Below are 17,675 nucleotides of genomic sequence, written 5' to 3'. Positions count from 1 at the left end.
ATATACTGATTTTCAGTTTGCTTCTAAGATAAATTTTTCACTACTTTTTAAAGTTTTATAGCCAAGGAAAGAGTAAGGCCGAACTTATAATGTTAATATATTCCTGAAAACTGTAAATTACTTGGACTATATTTGCCCATGTCATAATTGGAGATGTGTTCCTTAGCTGTTATATTCTTTATCTAATTTCAGGCAAGACAGCTATTAATGAACAATGATGAATGAGTTTCCTTTATTCTTTGGTAACCCTACCTCTGTGGAAGATGGCTGATGTGTTACAAAAAAATATAAATAGAAACTATGTACATTATTCAGATAAGTGAAGGTTAAGACACATGTGCAACATCTGGATATCTTTATTGTAGTAGACGTTTCGCCATCCAGTGGCTTTATCAATACAGATGTGAACGTAGATCTGCTTGGACCGTTTACGGGTTAAAAGTCAAGAAGCTTTTATGAAAATATATAAATGTTTCAAGTTTCAGGTAAATACAAAAAACAGGAACTTACTAAAATAAAATAAATTTTACAATCACTTTTCTCAATAAATAAAAAAAATATTACTAATTCAGTATTACAAAATACAGTGTATGTCACCGGTTCAAATCAATGAGACAGAACAGTTTACACAGTATCTAACGTCACTCAGCATAGAAGCAATGATTACACTTATGGCAATACATATCTGCAGAAGTGTGTTACCATCATGACCAAACTGAGGCATCAATCTAAGTTACATATACCATTCTTTGAATCATGAGCAAGCAAACAACAAAAATTTTCCAGTCTGTCAATGAGAAATTTTTCTTTACCAGGAGAGAAAGTCTAGAAAGACAAATACAGTTCTGTATATAAATATATATTTTATATATAAAATATATAAATTAATATATATTTATATAAAAATAAAAGATTCTCTACTATTCTAGTTTACACACAGAAAGAAACTTATGTTTAATTTTTAAAGTATATAAAAACCTTTTAAAAATCATAAAAATTCATGATATTGTACTGTAGTTCAATAATACAAATATACTGTACTCTCATTTTCACGATTACAGTGCTTACAAATGTACGTATTAGGGTGAAAGAAAATCAGAATAATGTATACTACAAAAAATAAAAAAAAATATAAATTACAAATGAACAAGCACTGTTTAAATATTTTTTTCTTTTTTTGAGTGTGAAAAAGAAAATACTGTAGTTGTAAAATTCATAATCAAAAGTATGTGATGTGTGTTTCTTTTCACTGGTTTTTCTTGAAAGAAAATATTATTTCAAACTTACAGTTCATGAACAGCCAAACCTATTGTTAACATTCACATAGGTTTCTTACATAGTAAGAAACTTATGTGAATGTTAACAATAGCATGTATATGAAACACTGATCATCTTCAAGCTGTCACTCATGTACACACACTATATATATTCTTCAGTAAATAAAAAGTATAAAACTCAAGCTACAGTTTCCATTTAAAAAAATACAAAACATTCACTTATATCATTGAGTTTTGCATTCCTCCCCATGGGCTGCTGAACATGGAGCTTTCGAGCGAGTGACGACATTTGAGGATCTGTGACTGTGAGAACGTCTACTACTGACGTGAATAGGACTGTTGGGGTTCAAGTATTTGAGAGGGCCACCCTCCTAAGAAAAGATAAGTAACATACAATCAAAATATGGTTAGAAAACAAATGGCTCACCTATGTGCAAGAACAGTGTCAATAAGATATTTTAAAACTAATAAGCAGATACAGTACTTTATGAAATCCTGCTAGATCTTGGGAACTATCATAGAATTTTCAATTATACACTACTTCAGAAACAGTGGTAGCACCAAGGGGAGCTTTGGGATGCTTCTCCCAATTAAAAATAGAAATAGCAACAACCACTTCAAAACAAGTCTCCTAGCCCCCTTCCAACCATATAGCCACCCCTAAGCTCCTCAGGATAGAAATTCTAGCATTGCCCCTGTTCAGAAATCAATACAAAAGTAAATTACTTATTCTAAAGCCAGTGAATATAACAGAAGTCCCAAAGATAGAAATAATAATGATATAATCTTCACTAATAATTACCTGCAAGGTTATTATTTGTCCACATAAAACTGAATCCATCCCCACAGTATAACAGCTAGTGGCCGCAACACCTACACTATCAATCCATACCCATTATGTTATTTCCAGTTATAGTAAAGTCTGGAAAAGGAGAAAGGTATAGAAAGGAAAACAAGAAAAATAGAGCAAATACCAATAACTAACATAAAAGCAACTCAAATTTATGACACTAAAGTATACTGAAATGCAATTATAAAGATATTTTTGTCTGTATCCGGCACACATTATTATTGTTTACACTATTTACTCAAGGAAAAAAAAAATCACAATTTGTTTTAAATGTGATTATCTTTTTACATTTTTTTTTTAACTTTACAGAACTTTTAATTTAAAATGAACCTAGTCAATTCTGCTCATGGTATTTAACATGAAAAAAACTCTCAGTAATCTAAGAAGTTATACATACACATGAACCATCACATGTACAATGTGAATACAGCTGGTATATACTGCAAACCAGTAGATAAAGACTGGGAAAGACCTGAATGTTACCTCTAGATTCAGATAAAAATTTAGTTTATAGACATTATACTAACCTGTAACTTTTCACCAGCTCTCATTTTCTTGGCCAAGGTGGTTGATCTCTGTACTACTCCAGGGCTCTCTAGATCAGAGGGCAAATCATTCAGTCCTATTAAGAGCATGTAAAAGATAAATAATCACAGAGGGACAATATTAATCACACTCTAAACACCCCAACAATCTGTTTTGTATCATGTTTGTTAAAGCCACATGAGACCAGAACACATGCTTGTCCCAGTAAAACTTTGAAATTTGATTCTTTTTTTTTTTTTTTAACATGGTTGTGCAAATATTTAATTGTCTATTAGAGCTGGGGATGAGTCGAGCTCTAGCTCCTGGCTGAACCTTGTAGCTTTCAACTGACTGATGCAATCAAGAGCAGCCATAAGTATTTTTGAACCCATCTATAATCTGCTTCCTAATGCCATTGACTAGTTCGTTCTGTTTCTTTACCAGTCTTTTGTACTTGTTACATTCCTGGTAGAGTTTATCCTTGTTCATCCTGTCTTCTTATATTATAGTAATAATCTCCCTTGTACTTCATTTCCCCAATTGCCAATAGGCCTAGTTTCCACAATCTTTCTTTGAAACCTATTCTTGAGTATACAAACCAGTGTGGAACCCTCAAGTCAAATACAAAGTGAAATTTGGACAAATCAAATATAATGCAGCCAAATGATGTCTGAGTTCTGAAAAAAGAATGAGGGATGGGTGTCTTGTATCTATAACACCAGAGAATATTATGACAAATATTCCAGGGCAAAGACAAGGATAGAACATTAAGGGCATGGGTGGAAGTTACACATCCATCAGAGGCACAGGAACATCCCAAAACTTCCATATGAAAATAAAAAAAATTGGAAGACTTAAACAACACTGTGGAAGCTGACTATACAATAGAAAACTAATTAAGATGTGATCTATTAGTACATTTTTGCTATATGACGGTAAAAAAAATGCAATTTTTCGATCATCTCACTATGATGCTCATTTATGACAGTATTAATTTAGGGGAAAAATATAGAATGCTGTAGGAGCTTTCCTTGCATCCAGCCTGCAGGTCAAGCCAGTCTTTGTGGGCGAGGCCTAGCTGCAGCCTAGCCTCAGTTCTCTGTGCACACGAATCCCATACTGTGCTCAGCTGTGTTACTGAACTGCTTTTTAATATTTTCATCATATCTAGTGTGTAGATAGTAACCATTATACTCAAGAAGGATGGAAGTGATGCAGGAAGTGGCATGAAAGTCCTGGTATTTAAAAAAAAAAATTCAGGATCATAGATAAGTTTAAAAGTGGTGCCCCTGTGATTGACAGCCTGTGGTCTCAATGAGGCATCAGTTAGTTCAATTAAAAGGAATGAAAAGATAATAACTTGTGCAATAAGTAGTTTAGGTTGTGACCTCCTGAAAAGAATGACACACAGGTCATAACAGCTAAATAAGATGGAAAAATTACTGAGGAAGTGGATTGAGTAGAAAACCAAAAAAGTACCACCACTTAATTTCATCCTTATAAAGAAAGAAAGCTTAAAGTACTATCAAACTGTGTGTGAGGAAGGCCTGGCAAGAGTATCTGTTTAGTACAGGCTAGTTCCAAAAGTGTAAACTGCACAATTGGTTGCATATTAAATTTTCTAGTGTAAGTGCTTCTGCTGACCACATGGCTGCAGGAAATTCCCTAATGAATTGGAGGAAATTATTTCTCAGGGTGGCCATGAGCCACAGTAAGTGTCTAATGCTGATGAGATAAGTCTTTATTGTATTTACTGACTGGTTTAACCCCTTGACTGTTGGAATCCCAAATCCTGAGGTGTCTCCTGGTGTCGCAAAATTTCCATAAAAATTTTTTTTTTCTTATGAAATGATAGAGAATCTTTTCCCAATTGTAATGACACCAAAAGAACGAAATTTGATGGAAAACTGTCAGAATTACGCTTTTCCAAAGTTAGCGACCTCGGCGATTTCGCCCACTTTGAGCCCTATTTTCAGCTAATTCCAATGTTCCAATCGACCAAACTCATAGCTATTTCTTTAGAACTCCATTTTTTCTATTGATTGAGTACAAGAAACTGCCCATTTACCGATTTCAACTACCCAATAATGCGGTCAGAAATTTGCAATTTGGCCAATTTCATGAAAATTAAAAAATATGACAATTTCAAAATAGGGTCCAGAATGAACAATGCAGACATTCCTGGCTCTAAAATAACATTTTCTTTGTTTGTCAGTTACGTCTCCAGACCCCTCTGATATTACTCTTGCTTTCTATTTTGAATTTTTACTCAAAAAATAGAAGATTTACTGTTATGCAGACTACTGCAATATTATAATAATTGTATAAATAACATCAACCCATTCATGACCGCATATTAGAATGGCTAGTTTGCCATTTATTTGAAAATGACATCATTTGTTTACCTTTGAACATAGGCAAAAATCAAACATTTAACCTACTTTGAGCTCCATTTCAAGGTTCTTTTCATAGTAAAACCAATCAAAATCGCCTCTATTTCTATAAAATGTTTTCCATTCCATCAAATGAGACCAAGAAAACGAGAATACAACCATAAATACTATACAAAAATAGACCACAAAGTTGGCATTTTAATTAAAAAAAAAAATGGTCAGTTTTTTTTCTCATTATGCACTGGGTGCTGTAGGATTTTTTTATATGGTGCACACTGACCACACAGACCCATTCTCTCACATGTGGGCCTACCAGCTTTCTCCTGCTTCATTTGAAGAACCTTGAATTCAAGGTTCTCTTCACTCTTGGTAATTCACATACTCTTCCAAAATACTTGGTGGATGTGCATTTACACGTAAAGGTTTTTTTTTACCACCAAGTATAACTACACACGAAAAGTGATGCAGAAACTCACTGAAGCAATGGATGCTAACACAGTGCTTGGAGTGCCAGACTTCGAGTGTAAACTAAACATTACAGATGCCATTAATGTGCCAATCAACATAAAATGGCCTAGAGTGATGAGTATTTTCAGTTTCCTCAGTTGAGAACCAGGTCCAGAAAACTGTTCAACTGGTAAGGAGATTGCCAGGTGTGGGCTTTGAAGATATGCAGGAAGATGATGTAAATGAACTGTTAGATGATGAGGAAGAAAAATCCACAGGAAATGGTGGCAGACCTCAATGCCCAAATACAAGGGAAACAGATAACAGATGAGGATGATGAAGAACCTACAGAGAAACAGCTAATGCTACAACAGTTACATGAGAACTTCCATGATATCAGTAAATTTGCAGACTTTTTCAATGAAGAGAACCCTGACCAAGATAAAAGCACTGCTCTGTAATGGGATCATGTGATGTCTTACCATCAGCTGTGTAAAGTACTGCACAGCAAAAACAGACCAAAAATGCATTGCAGAATTCCCCAATAATCCAGTACAACCATCAGTATCAGTACAAGGACCTCAGCGAACAATTCACAACCTTCCACCTCAGCCCAGAAGGGCCACATTATCCCTCTCCATTCCTTTCAGAATCAATGGCATACACCAGCAGCCAGAATTTAAGGCAAGAAATATTATTTATGTAACCTTTTAGCCATAAGTATTGTATTATATATAATGCATCACTACACTACATCCACCTATATAAGAGTGTTGGTACTACTATACTTTCATACATTCCCTTCTTTGCCTCCATAGATAACATTTTTTGACTCCACATATACCTCAATGCACCACTCACCTTTTTTCCTTCATCAATTCTATGGTTAACCTCATCCTTCATAAATCCATCTGCCGACATGTCAACTCCCAAGTATCTGAAAACATTCACTTCTTCCATACTCCTCCTCCCCAATTTGATATCCAATTTTTCTTTATCTAAATCATTTGATACCCTCATCACCATACTCTTTTCTATGTTCACTTTCAACTTTCTACCTTTACACACACTCCCAAACTCATCCACTAACCTTTGCAATTTTTCTTTAGAATCTCCCATAAGCACAGTATCATCAGCAAAAAGTAACCGTGTCAATTCCCATTTTGTATTTGATTCCCCATAATTTAATCCCACCCCTCTCCCGAACACCCTAGCATTTACTTCTTTTACAACCCCATCTATAAATATATTAAACAACCATGGTGACATTACACATCCCTGTCTAAGACCTACTTTTACCGAGAAGTAGTCTCCCTCTCTTCTACACATCCTAACCTGAGCCTCACTATCCTCATAAAAACTCTTTACAGCATTTAGTAACTTACCACCTATTCCATATACTTGCAACATCTGCCACATTGCTCCCCTATCCACTCTATCATATGCCTTTTCTAAATCCATATATGTATATATTTTTTTTTTACAATTTCAAAACCTAAAAAAAATTGGTTTGCCATTATTGTGGAGCTGAGGAATAAACAGTCAACTGTATACAGATTAAAAAATAAGTAAATATGACAAGGCTAATTCATGTCATTTGCTCAAAAATTAAGGAGAGGGGGCCAAGAGTTAGAGTTGAGTTTTAACTATATAAATTATAAAAAGCAGGTAACTAATTAAAAGACAGATAAGCACACCAAGAGAAAAAAAAAATTATAGTACACAAGCAAATGAAAACATCTTGGTGTTACAGAAAATAATCCAAGGTGAATGTTACAATTACGACCGACTTGTTGAAAAAAAAAAAAAAAATGTAATTACATAGAATTGTTTATAGTAAAATAAGTGGGCATCATTCAATAAGTGCTCAAGCTACTGCATATATATTTTTTTACCTTTTTTTATTAACACATTGGCCATTTTCCACTGAAGAAGGGCAACCCAAAAAAGAAACACTCATCATCATTCACTCCACCTGTCTTGCCACGGGCACACCTACATTAGTTAAAAAACTGCAACATATCAATACTCCTTCACAATGCAGGCACTGTACCTCCCACTTCCAGGACTCAAGTCTGACTAACTGGTTTCCCTGAATCCCTTCATAAATGTTACTTTGCTCACACTCCAATAATACATCGTCATAAAAACCATTTGTCTCCACTCGATTTATTTATATTTAACATGCTCATGCATTTTTGCTAAAAGTGCAAGCACACACACACATACACATATTGCACTTACATAAAAATTATTATTATTACTATGATAAATTTAAGCACTAAACCCAAAAGGGTCACACAGCACAGCCTTTGTATAAGAATGGAAAAGCACAACTGAGGTTTTTTTTTTTTTTTTAGCAGAGGCCAGAGAAATAACCCAGCAAAAGCCAAGAGAATATCAGCATTATCACCAGTTATCAAGGTACCACCTCAAAAGAAACTGTGTGTGTATTTAACTTACCTTTCTTCAACTTTGTTGAGAGGGTCTCTGCAAAGCCAGGCAACCCAGGTTTATCTGTGCCTGACCTGCGCTTTTTCTGACATTTTAAAGATGATGTGGAGGCAGAGACTCGCTTCATGGCTTGCTTCATGGTTTCATTATCTAAAGGAGCTGTACCACTTAAAAGGTCTGAGTGAGAACGCCGCATTCGCATTTTATTTTCATGAGATAACTTTATGCTAGACGTTCCATCCAAATTACCACCTCGAGATCTGCGTAATCTAGTTCGTCCTTCTTGAGGGCTGCTTGAAGAGGCTTTGGGCGAAGACGATGCAGAACTATTTAAGAGAGAGAGCATAGTCGCCCGACGTGTCACTGCACGTCGAGTAATTTGGTATGAGGAAGAATTCTTGGCTACTGGAGTCTGTGAACTGCCCACAATTTCTTGACTATCTGATCCTTGTGAAGGCTGAATGCCTGTTGCTTCTTTTATATGTGAAGATGATGCATCTGATATCACATTACTATTTCTTTTCTGTCTACCTGTCTCAGTTTGAGAAATTTCTTTACTATTATTAGATTTCAGCTTCTTTATTTGGGCTTGGAGAATTACAACCTTTGATTCCAAAGATTCATTTCTTTCTTCAAGATCAAGCATTTTATTTATTATCTGAAACAAAAGTGTCATTTTAAATCTATATTTTATATTGCTTTAAGTCACAAAAAATCATAAATATATTAGAGAATTCATTCCATTATCAACAACTGCACACTTATATTATACTACACTAAAAGTAAATTCATTCACCTCAATGTGCTTAGATGCCTCTTCCTCTGCTTCTGTGTTCTTTTTATTAAAACGGTTCTGCCAGTGAGCCACTTGTTGTGTCACTTTCTCCAGTTGTTTATGGTGACTGGTTGACCTTTCCTCTGCAATATTCACCTATGTAGAGAGTATTAATTAGATTTTATCTTGACCATTACATATTTTCTTTCACTACATTAAATATACAGTGGTACCTTGAGTTTGGGCCATAATTCATTCCAGAAGGCTGTTCGAGTGCCATTGCCGAATGAATTTGTTCCCATATGGAATAATGTAAATTGATTAGTCTGTTTCAGACCCCCAAAAATACACTAACAAAAGCACTTACAATAATACACTTACATAATTGTTCGAGTTGGGAGCTGTACGAAACTCTGGGTACCACTGTATTCTTGTTTCAACAAACCAGCCGTATCCCACCGAGGCGGGTTGCCCAAAAAGAAAAACAAGTTCCTCTTTTTAAATTTAGTAATATATACAGGAGAAGAGGTTAATAGTCTCTTGCTCCTGGCATTTTAGTTGCCTCTTACAACACACGTACATTAAATATATGTTCTGATTTAAAAAATTCTAAATTTATGCATACATTAGGTTTTTCTGTACATAATCTAGGCCATTAACTATTCAAAATTCCATGAATATTTTGTGTAATTTTCTTGCCCTGTACAGTATATTCAAAACATTAATAAAGCTTAAACATTTTGCAGCAAGGAGGAGGCTGGAGGCAGTGATGTCACGTTTGAGAAAAATGTGTGGTGTGAATATCAGGCGTAAAATTTCGAGTGTGGAGATTGGGAGATGGTGTGGGGTTACCCACAGTTTCAAGGTCAGAAATCAATAAAGCTAGTCAATTGGAGTTAAGAGGCAAGACCAGGAGCTATAACTTGAACCCTGCAAACTTAAAGTACCTCTACATATTTCTGTCAATTACCTCTTTTCCCATTTTAAGTTCTTTTTTTTTTAGTATTATATACGACTTTCTCTTATTCTCTTTTGTCTACTTTCTACTAGAATATGTTTGCTAAAGTAAGCCTCAGCCTGTCCACAAAGTCTTAAGAGAACAAACCCTGTAATTATTCAGTAAGTATTTTCTACAGAATCTTCCAGTGTGCCACACTTTCAAAACAAAGGTATTAAACTATCAAAATTTATAAGTGCTGAAATTTTAGAATTCAATTACTGTACTAAATGTGAAAATCGAAGCTAAGCTAAACAAATATCTTTAACATATTCTCTTTCAAGGTACAAGCCATGAGTTTTGCTTGCAACATCCAGTACCTAGTTGGAACTAGCAATTTATTTAGCAAATTACTAAAATATATACATTGCTCAGTTCAATTCCTTTGGACATGTATCCATTCACTTCACAATCATTCCAAAAATTTTTCACATGTTTAACCCTTTCATTGTCCAGAACCCCAAAATTAAAAGTGCTCACAGTGTCCACATTAAAAAAAAAAACTTCTGAAATGATAGAGAATCTTTTTCTGAAGGTAATGGAAACAAATGGTTTTTGGGGCCTGACAAGCTGCTGGTGTGTGAGCAGGGTAATATTTTGTGAAGGGATTCAGGGAAACCGGTTAGCCGGACTTGAGTCCTGGAAATGGGAAGTACAATGCCTACACTTTAAAGGAAGGGTTTGGGATATTGGCAGTTTGGGGGTTGACTTTTAAACTGTCGTATCTGAGCGCCTCTGCAATGACAGTGACTGTACGGGTGAGGTGAAAGTGTTGAATAATGATGAAAGCATTCTCTTTTTGGGGATTTTCTTTCTTTTTGGGTCACCCTGCTTCAGTGGGAGACAACTGATATGTTGAGAAAAAAAAAAGAAAAAAAAAAAAAGACTAGCAATACAAAATTTGATAGAAAACTTATAGAATTACTGAGATGCAAAGTTAGCAATCTGGGCACAATTTACAAAGACAATTTTGCCGAACGAATACTACAGTCATGCATTGCTTAATGATGGGGATACATTAAGAAATGCGTGGTTAGGCAATTTCGTCATTGTGGAAACGTCATAGAGTGTAAATACACAAACCTAGATGATATAGCCTACTTCACACCTAGGTTATATGATATATCCTACTGCTCCTAGGATACAAACCTTTACAGCATGTTATGTTACTGTACCGAATACTGTAGCCAACTGTTTATTTTTTCATCGTAGATTTGCTTGTAAGTAGATAATACACCATGAACATTCCTCTATTAATGAAAAAAACTGATGTTAAGGTTCATGTTTTCAAACTTTTTTTAGGAGCTTGCTGAGGTCTGCAAAAGCTGCTAAACCCTTCACTGTGAATCTTCTTTATGGTTCTTAGTCTTTTTTTTATCTTGCCTCTTTTTCAGGTATGGCAACATGGCAATGGATTTTGTATGCTTAGGGGCCATGATGAACCAAATAACACAAGATTAAATTAAGTACAAGGGAAAATGATACTATCAAGAGATGAGGTAAAAATGAGATGTATGAAGATGCTACCAGCATAACATAGCATACTACCTTACAGTAAACTTTTTTATGAATAGAAAGAGTACACTCTAGAATAACAATAAAAAGTACAGGTCTCCCTCAACATTCGCAAGGGTTAGGGGATCAAGAGCCTCACGAATGTTGAAGAATCACGAATGTTTGGTGCCCCAATATATTGTAGGGAAATATAATACAATACTGCTTCCTTATCCTACTGAACCATGAACAATCATAAAACACATGAAAACATTGTAAATATTGTACTAGTGCCAGCCCTTTGGTAAAGAAGGTGAGAAAGACCATAGAATTCAAGAAAGAACTCATAACAGAGTACCAAAGTGGAGGAGGAAGAGAGAGGAGAGAATGTGCCTTCTTCAGTGACTCTTCGATATGTATGATACTAAAGCAGCACTAGTCGATAAAGGCTATAGCACCAGCCAGCGATAAAGTGTAGCACTAACAGTGTAGCAAATAAGTTAAGCGATTAATCAATAGAAAAAGGACAGCACGAGCCTAACTCCTCCAATATTGTTGGAGTTATATAGGGTGACTGACAACACCGCCGTCTCTACCGCCTCCCACCACCACTACGTACGGTTTATTCTCTCAGTGGCCCTTAAACACCCAACCACTCATTACATACTTAATGACATATTTTTTTCATTCTAGAATACATGTCATGTTTCAATGTTATTAATATTATTTATTATGTGATATTAGACGAACTGTGATAGATAAATTTTTTTCATTCTAGAATACATGTCATGTTTCAATGTTATTAATATTATTTATTATGTGATATTAGACGAACTGTGATAGATAAATAAGCTGTAGAGTTGATATTAGTGTCATACTGAAGGACTATCTTGTCCTATCTCCAAACAAACTCTGCCACCACTACAATTCCTAACATATGTAATGACATATTTTAAATATGATTGGGCGGCTGGGAATTCGCGAATGTTCAAAGCCCGTGAAAGTGGAAAACACGAATATTGAGGGAGACCTGTACAATATTGTAAATATGTAACCCAGTAACATACAGCTTCTCCTCACTTAGCGACATACTCATTTACTGACTCCTCGGACTTATGACGGGCTCTCTGACCAGTATGCACACCTATATAATGCATATTAGAGCCGGTTTTCTCTATTCTGTTTATTACAATGTACAGTACACTACTGTATAAACATTTAAAAATATACCAGAAATGTTATAAATGGTACAAAGGTGACATTAAAACAATATCAAAGATGGGTGTGATATAAACTCACTACTATTATAGTATGCTCCTCACTTAGCAATGAATTCGTTTACCGATGTTGTCTTAGGAACAGAACTCCATCGTTAAGTGAGGAGAGGCTGTAGTTGTTTATCATCATTAACAAGTATTATGTACTGTATACAATTGTATGTGCTATACAGTGGATCCTCATTTTCGTAATTAATCCGTTCCAGAGTGTGACTAATGGCGAAATTGACGATTTGCAAAACCATTTTCCCCATAAGAAATAATGTAAATCCAATTAATCTGTTGCAGACCCCCAAAAGTATTAAAAAAATTTTTTTTTACATGAAATATAGATGTACATGCAACAGAAAACAATGAGACATGAAGAATAAAACAATAACAACATGACACTTACCTTTACTGAAGATTCTTCTTAGTGTATGGAAGACAGAAGGAGGGGAGAGGATGAAGAAATTACTGTTTGGAAGGGGAATCCCCTTCCACAGAGACTTCAGGTACTAAGTCCTTTTCTGGGGTTACTCCCTGTCCTTGTTTTTTAATGCTACTAGGACCAGCTTGAGTCACTGCACACCTGTGGCACTAAATATCTGTCCAGAGAGCTCTGTTTCTGGCATCTCTTTAAAATTTCCCTAAAATGGGACAAGACATTGTCATTGTACATATTGCTGACATGGCTTGCAACAGATTTGTTAAGGTGATGTACCTCCACAAATCTTTCCATCCTATTCCACAATGCACAAATCTCCATTACTACCACCATGACAACCACTACCACCCTCTACCACCATCACTACCACTTCCACCCTCTACCACCATCACAACCACTACCACCCTTTACCAACATCACTACCACCCTCTACCACTATCACTACCATCACCACTTCTGTATTTTTCTACTATCTTTTTCTTTAATTCTATTATGTTGTCACCTTCTTTACCAAAGGGCTGGCACTAGTTTTCTTTGGGCCCATGGTGGCTTATTTAGCAGTGTAGACAGCTTGTACTGTCAGAACACACAGCCTAGCCGTCTGCTCTGACTAGTTCATATTTCACGGCATTTAGGTGCTGCCCTCTGTAGGCTCACTCAGGTCAGTGGGAGGCTGAGCCCATCCGCCCTCACTCCTAGGCTGACCGACTTGATAGACACAAGTGCTCCCCCTCCACGGACTGGCTTGCGGTCATTCCCTCACACTGCCCGTTGTGTACTCACTCCTATCCAATTAAAGCCAAACTAGTCCACAGCCGTATCATTGCTACCTACGCTACCTTCATCGGCACTAAACCGCTGTTCAGCAGTAAGAACAGCAGTAACAGTGGTGACAGCGGAGTCAACGGCATTGTGAGCCTCTTCAGGGTGGTGGGGTCAACACCATCGGTCGACGCCAGTCAACATCATCCGTCGTCATCCAACGCACCTGCTGGCCTAAAGAGTTATCTGTTACTCCCAGCGTCTTGACGGGACCTGAGATAGATCTTCGTCCTAGATTTTTCCCACAAAATCTGAACATAGGCGTCACGGCGTCATCTCCAGCCTTAGCAGTCATCGACTTCCTGGACCAAGGCAGAACGTCGCCAGCAAACACCACCTCCAACCTCACCTGCTAAGCGCGTAGTGACTTGTTTCAACTGTGGCAAACGCGGGCACTACCGATCGGTGTTACAAACCTAAGTCCCCGCAAAGTAACCGTAACCATCCCCACGCTCAGTATCAAAGTAACCGTAACCATCCCCACGTTCAGTATCAAAGTAACCGTCACCGTCCCCATGCTCAGTCTCGCGAGGGAGTCTGTATGTACCACAATACTTCCAGTCATACCTCCCATGAGTGTCACAAGCTGCGAAGTATGCTGTCAGCTGAGTGGAGCAAGCAGTCGTCGGGCAATGCACGTGCTCGTAGAAGCCCTTCCACTAGTTCAGGGGAAGAGGCGCGTCCGCGAAACCAGCAAAAGACATGGTAACCCTGTCGGAGTCGCTGTATTCCGTCCCTGTCCGCAATGCATTCGCCGCCCTGGGCAGTGATACGCTTGCCGACAGTGAGGAAACAGAGTGTCTTGACGTTATTGCCGAGACTCGTACCATATCTTCCAGGTCGAGCCTCGTCAACAAGTGTCAAGCCTCAAGCAGCTGTGACTCAGGGGATTTCGTCGGCCTGTCATGCCTTCATGTTCGGTATGACAACCCGTGTGGACCGCTCATCGAGTCCACTGTCCACCATAAGCCTGTCCAGCTTTTCCTAGATACAGGTTCGGTGGTTAACATTGTCCGCTCCACTCTTTCCCGAGACATTGGCCTTCACGCGGCCATGTTGACAGAGCTGTCTGTCATTCAGACCTTGAGAGGAGTCTCAGGTAATCCGCTGACGGTTCGTGGTCGTACAACGTTAGAATTTGCGGTCCAGGGTCACAAGCTGTCCGCAAAATTCTTAGTCGTAGATAGTATTGTTTTCCCTGGTGACCTGCTCATAGGGTTCAAAACCATGGCAGACCTTAGGATCCGCTTAGATCCAGCCGAGTGGAAAGCAGAATTCAACGGAGTGGATGTGCCCTTCTGGGGCGTGCGCTTAGGATCCACTACGTGCTACTCTGTCTCAGAGTATGCACAGTGCCTGGAATCGTTGGAAACCGGTGGTTTCCGTAGCACATTCTCCCTGGGGTCGGTCTCTTGTCCTGATCGACCTCGTAGTAGAGTTCGTTGCCCGTCACCTCCTGGCCATCAGCGCTTAGTTACCAGTGAAACCCAGTCTGGGGATGCCTAGTCTAACCTTCACTCTAACTCTGACGCTGTTGTAGAGAACAGCAGTTGTCAAGCCGCAGTATCCCTGTCGGCAGGCGACTGTCTGACTCGTGTCATGGTATCAGCGAGCAGAGTTACTGCTTGTACAAAGTATGACGTCACTTTGTCAGCTAACTCGCTCACTTCTGTTACGGTGTACGTGAGCAGAGCTTTTGAAGGAGACCATGTGCTGGTTGACAACGACATGTGCCGAGTCAAGGGCCTCTCCCTTGAACCATCCTTGCACACAGTGCAACATGGTAAGTTGCAAGTCCTTGTTGTCAACATGCACAGTCGAGAATTTCCCCTGCGGAAGAATACCTCACTTGTCGACCTTGTCAGATTCCCTCTCCCGGTGAGAGTGGAGGGTGAAGCCCCAGCTGACTTCCTCGTGAGTGCAGTTCTCCCAGGCGAGTCTGCTGCTGACTCTTCCAACACCCAGCCAGTGCAGGAAGATGATCTAGCTTTGACAGACTATCCTGAAGAGGTCCCAAAACTTCTCCAGGTTCTCAATCGTGCACATTCTGCAGTAGCACTAGATGGTGAGTCGATGGGTTTGACCCCACTGATCTCTGACCGTATTCCACTTGACAAAGGTACTAAACCCATTTATGTACCTGCGTATCGCCTGCCACATGCGCAAAGAGTCTTCGCCGAAGAACTCATTACACGGATGCTCCGTGATGGAGTTATTGAGGAGTCCACTTCCCCGTGGAATGCTCCCCTTATTCTGGTCCCCAAGAAAGATGGAACCTGGCGCCCTGTTATCGATTACAGGAAACTGAATGCATGTACGATCCCAGACCGCTTTCCATTGCCAGTTCTGAACGACCTGTTGCAGAACATCGGTGACAATAAGGTCTTTTCAACTCTTGACCTTCTTCAAGGGTTCTGGCAGATCCCCCTCGATGATGAGAGCAAAGAGTTGACAGCTTTCTCTACGCCAACTGGTCATTACCAGTTCAGGAGGATGCCCTTCGGCTTGCACGGAAGCCCAATCACGTTTAGTCATTTGATGACGACAATTTTCCGTACCCTCCTAGGTGGCACGCTCATGGTCTACCTAGATGATCTCATAGTCATGTAGCAAGATGTCCCGTCACATCTCGAGAAACTTGACAGGGTATTGGACAGGCTAGCTCAGGCAAACCTTAAGGTAAAGCTCTCCAAATGTCATTTCCTCTGGAAGGAAATAAAATTTCTGGGTCATGTAGTGACTCAGAATGGCATAAAGACGGACGAGTCTAAAATCTCGGCCGTGCAGAAATTCCCCAGACCCATGACGGCGGATGCAGTCCGGTCCTTCATAGGCCTGGCGGGTTTCTACCGCACCTTTATCGCAGGTTTCTCCACCATTGCTGCACCCCTGACACGCTTACTCAAGAAGGATACCCCTTTTGAGTGGACGTGTGATCAGGAACGAGCTTTTGTCATTCTTAAGAACAAGTTAACATCAGCCCCAACCCTTAGATTCCCTGATTTCACCAAGGCATTTACCTTGACGACTGATGCCAGCAAAGTTGGCATCGGTGCAGTCTTGTCACAGGAATCTAATGGTAAGCAACAGCCTATTGCCTATGCTAGCCGTGTCCTTACTAAAGCGGAAGTCAATTATTCAGTGACAGAGCTAGAAGCTTTAGCCATTGTATGGGCCCTGAGTCATTTTTGGGATATCATCTATCATTATCCTATCAAGATTTACACAGATCATTTACCCTTATTGGCCCTTTTTGTGAATAAGAACCTCTCGGGAAAGCATGCTCGGTGGTCGCTCACGTTCAGTGACTACAACCCTGAAATTTGCTATGTCCCAGGTAAGCAAAATGTTGTAGCTGATGCCCTATCGAGGCATATAGCATTCGTGAGTGCCGGCAACTCATTCTCTGTTGAGGATCTCGAGAGAGCCCAACGACAGGACCCTGTGTGGTCTCCAGTCCTTCGTTTCCTGACCAAGAAGAACGTTGACTTAGAGGTCAAGTCTCACTTTCCACTGAAGGATTTGGTGGTCAACCAAGGAGTACTGTGCCATGTTGCACAGCTGGTGGACCCCGGCAGAACCATATACCAACTGGTGATACCAGAGTCCGTGATACCAGAGTCCATGATACCAGCTACTCTTAGGTTGATCCACGATGTCCCAGGTGTAGCGCACCCCGGGAAGGACCACAGTATCAAACAGGCACAAATGAAATATTTCTGGCCTGAGATGGCAGTGGACATTGCCAAGCATGTACACCAGTGTGTTGTTTGCCTACAGCACAAGGGTACCATTACAGATCCTAACCCCATTCTAAAGTATCCCATTACAAAGGAGCCCTGGGAGAGAACTTCTGTCGACCTGCTGATGAACTTCTCAACCTCGGAGAAGGGAAATAAGCACCTGCTTGTAATGGTAGATAACTTGACGTGGTACA

The 17,675-nt window shown here is 39.0% G+C and overlaps 1 protein-coding gene across 7 annotated transcripts in view; it reads right to left on the bottom strand.

Annotated features, from left to right (window-relative positions):
* Nucleotides 1–17,675, bottom strand: part of LOC128697976 (centromere protein F) — a 266,000-nt gene that overhangs the window by 990 nt on the left and 247,335 nt on the right. For 6 of the 7 annotated variants that reach the window (XM_070097610.1, XM_070097611.1, XM_070097614.1 and 3 more), the window contains 4 exons: nt 8,743–8,877; nt 7,956–8,604; nt 2,655–2,749; nt 1–1,648 (listed from right to left, as the gene is read on the bottom strand). The exon at nt 1–1,648 is cut by the window's left edge and continues 990 nt beyond it. In XM_070097610.1, coding sequence (XP_069953711.1) covers nt 1,502–1,648; nt 2,655–2,749; nt 7,956–8,604; nt 8,743–8,877 — 1,026 coding nt within the window. In that variant the 3' untranslated portion in view covers nt 1–1,501. Of the gene's footprint in view, nt 1,649–2,079; nt 2,200–2,654; nt 2,750–7,955; nt 8,605–8,742; nt 8,878–17,675 lie in introns of all 7 variants that reach the window. The other variant, XR_011393629.1, reaches the window with a different exon arrangement.

Source organism: Cherax quadricarinatus, chromosome 58, assembly GCF_038502225.1.
Source record: "Cherax quadricarinatus isolate ZL_2023a chromosome 58, ASM3850222v1, whole genome shotgun sequence".
Lineage (NCBI taxonomy): Eukaryota > Metazoa > Arthropoda > Malacostraca > Decapoda > Parastacidae > Cherax > Cherax quadricarinatus.
This window is presented reverse-complemented; position numbering and strand designations above follow the sequence as displayed.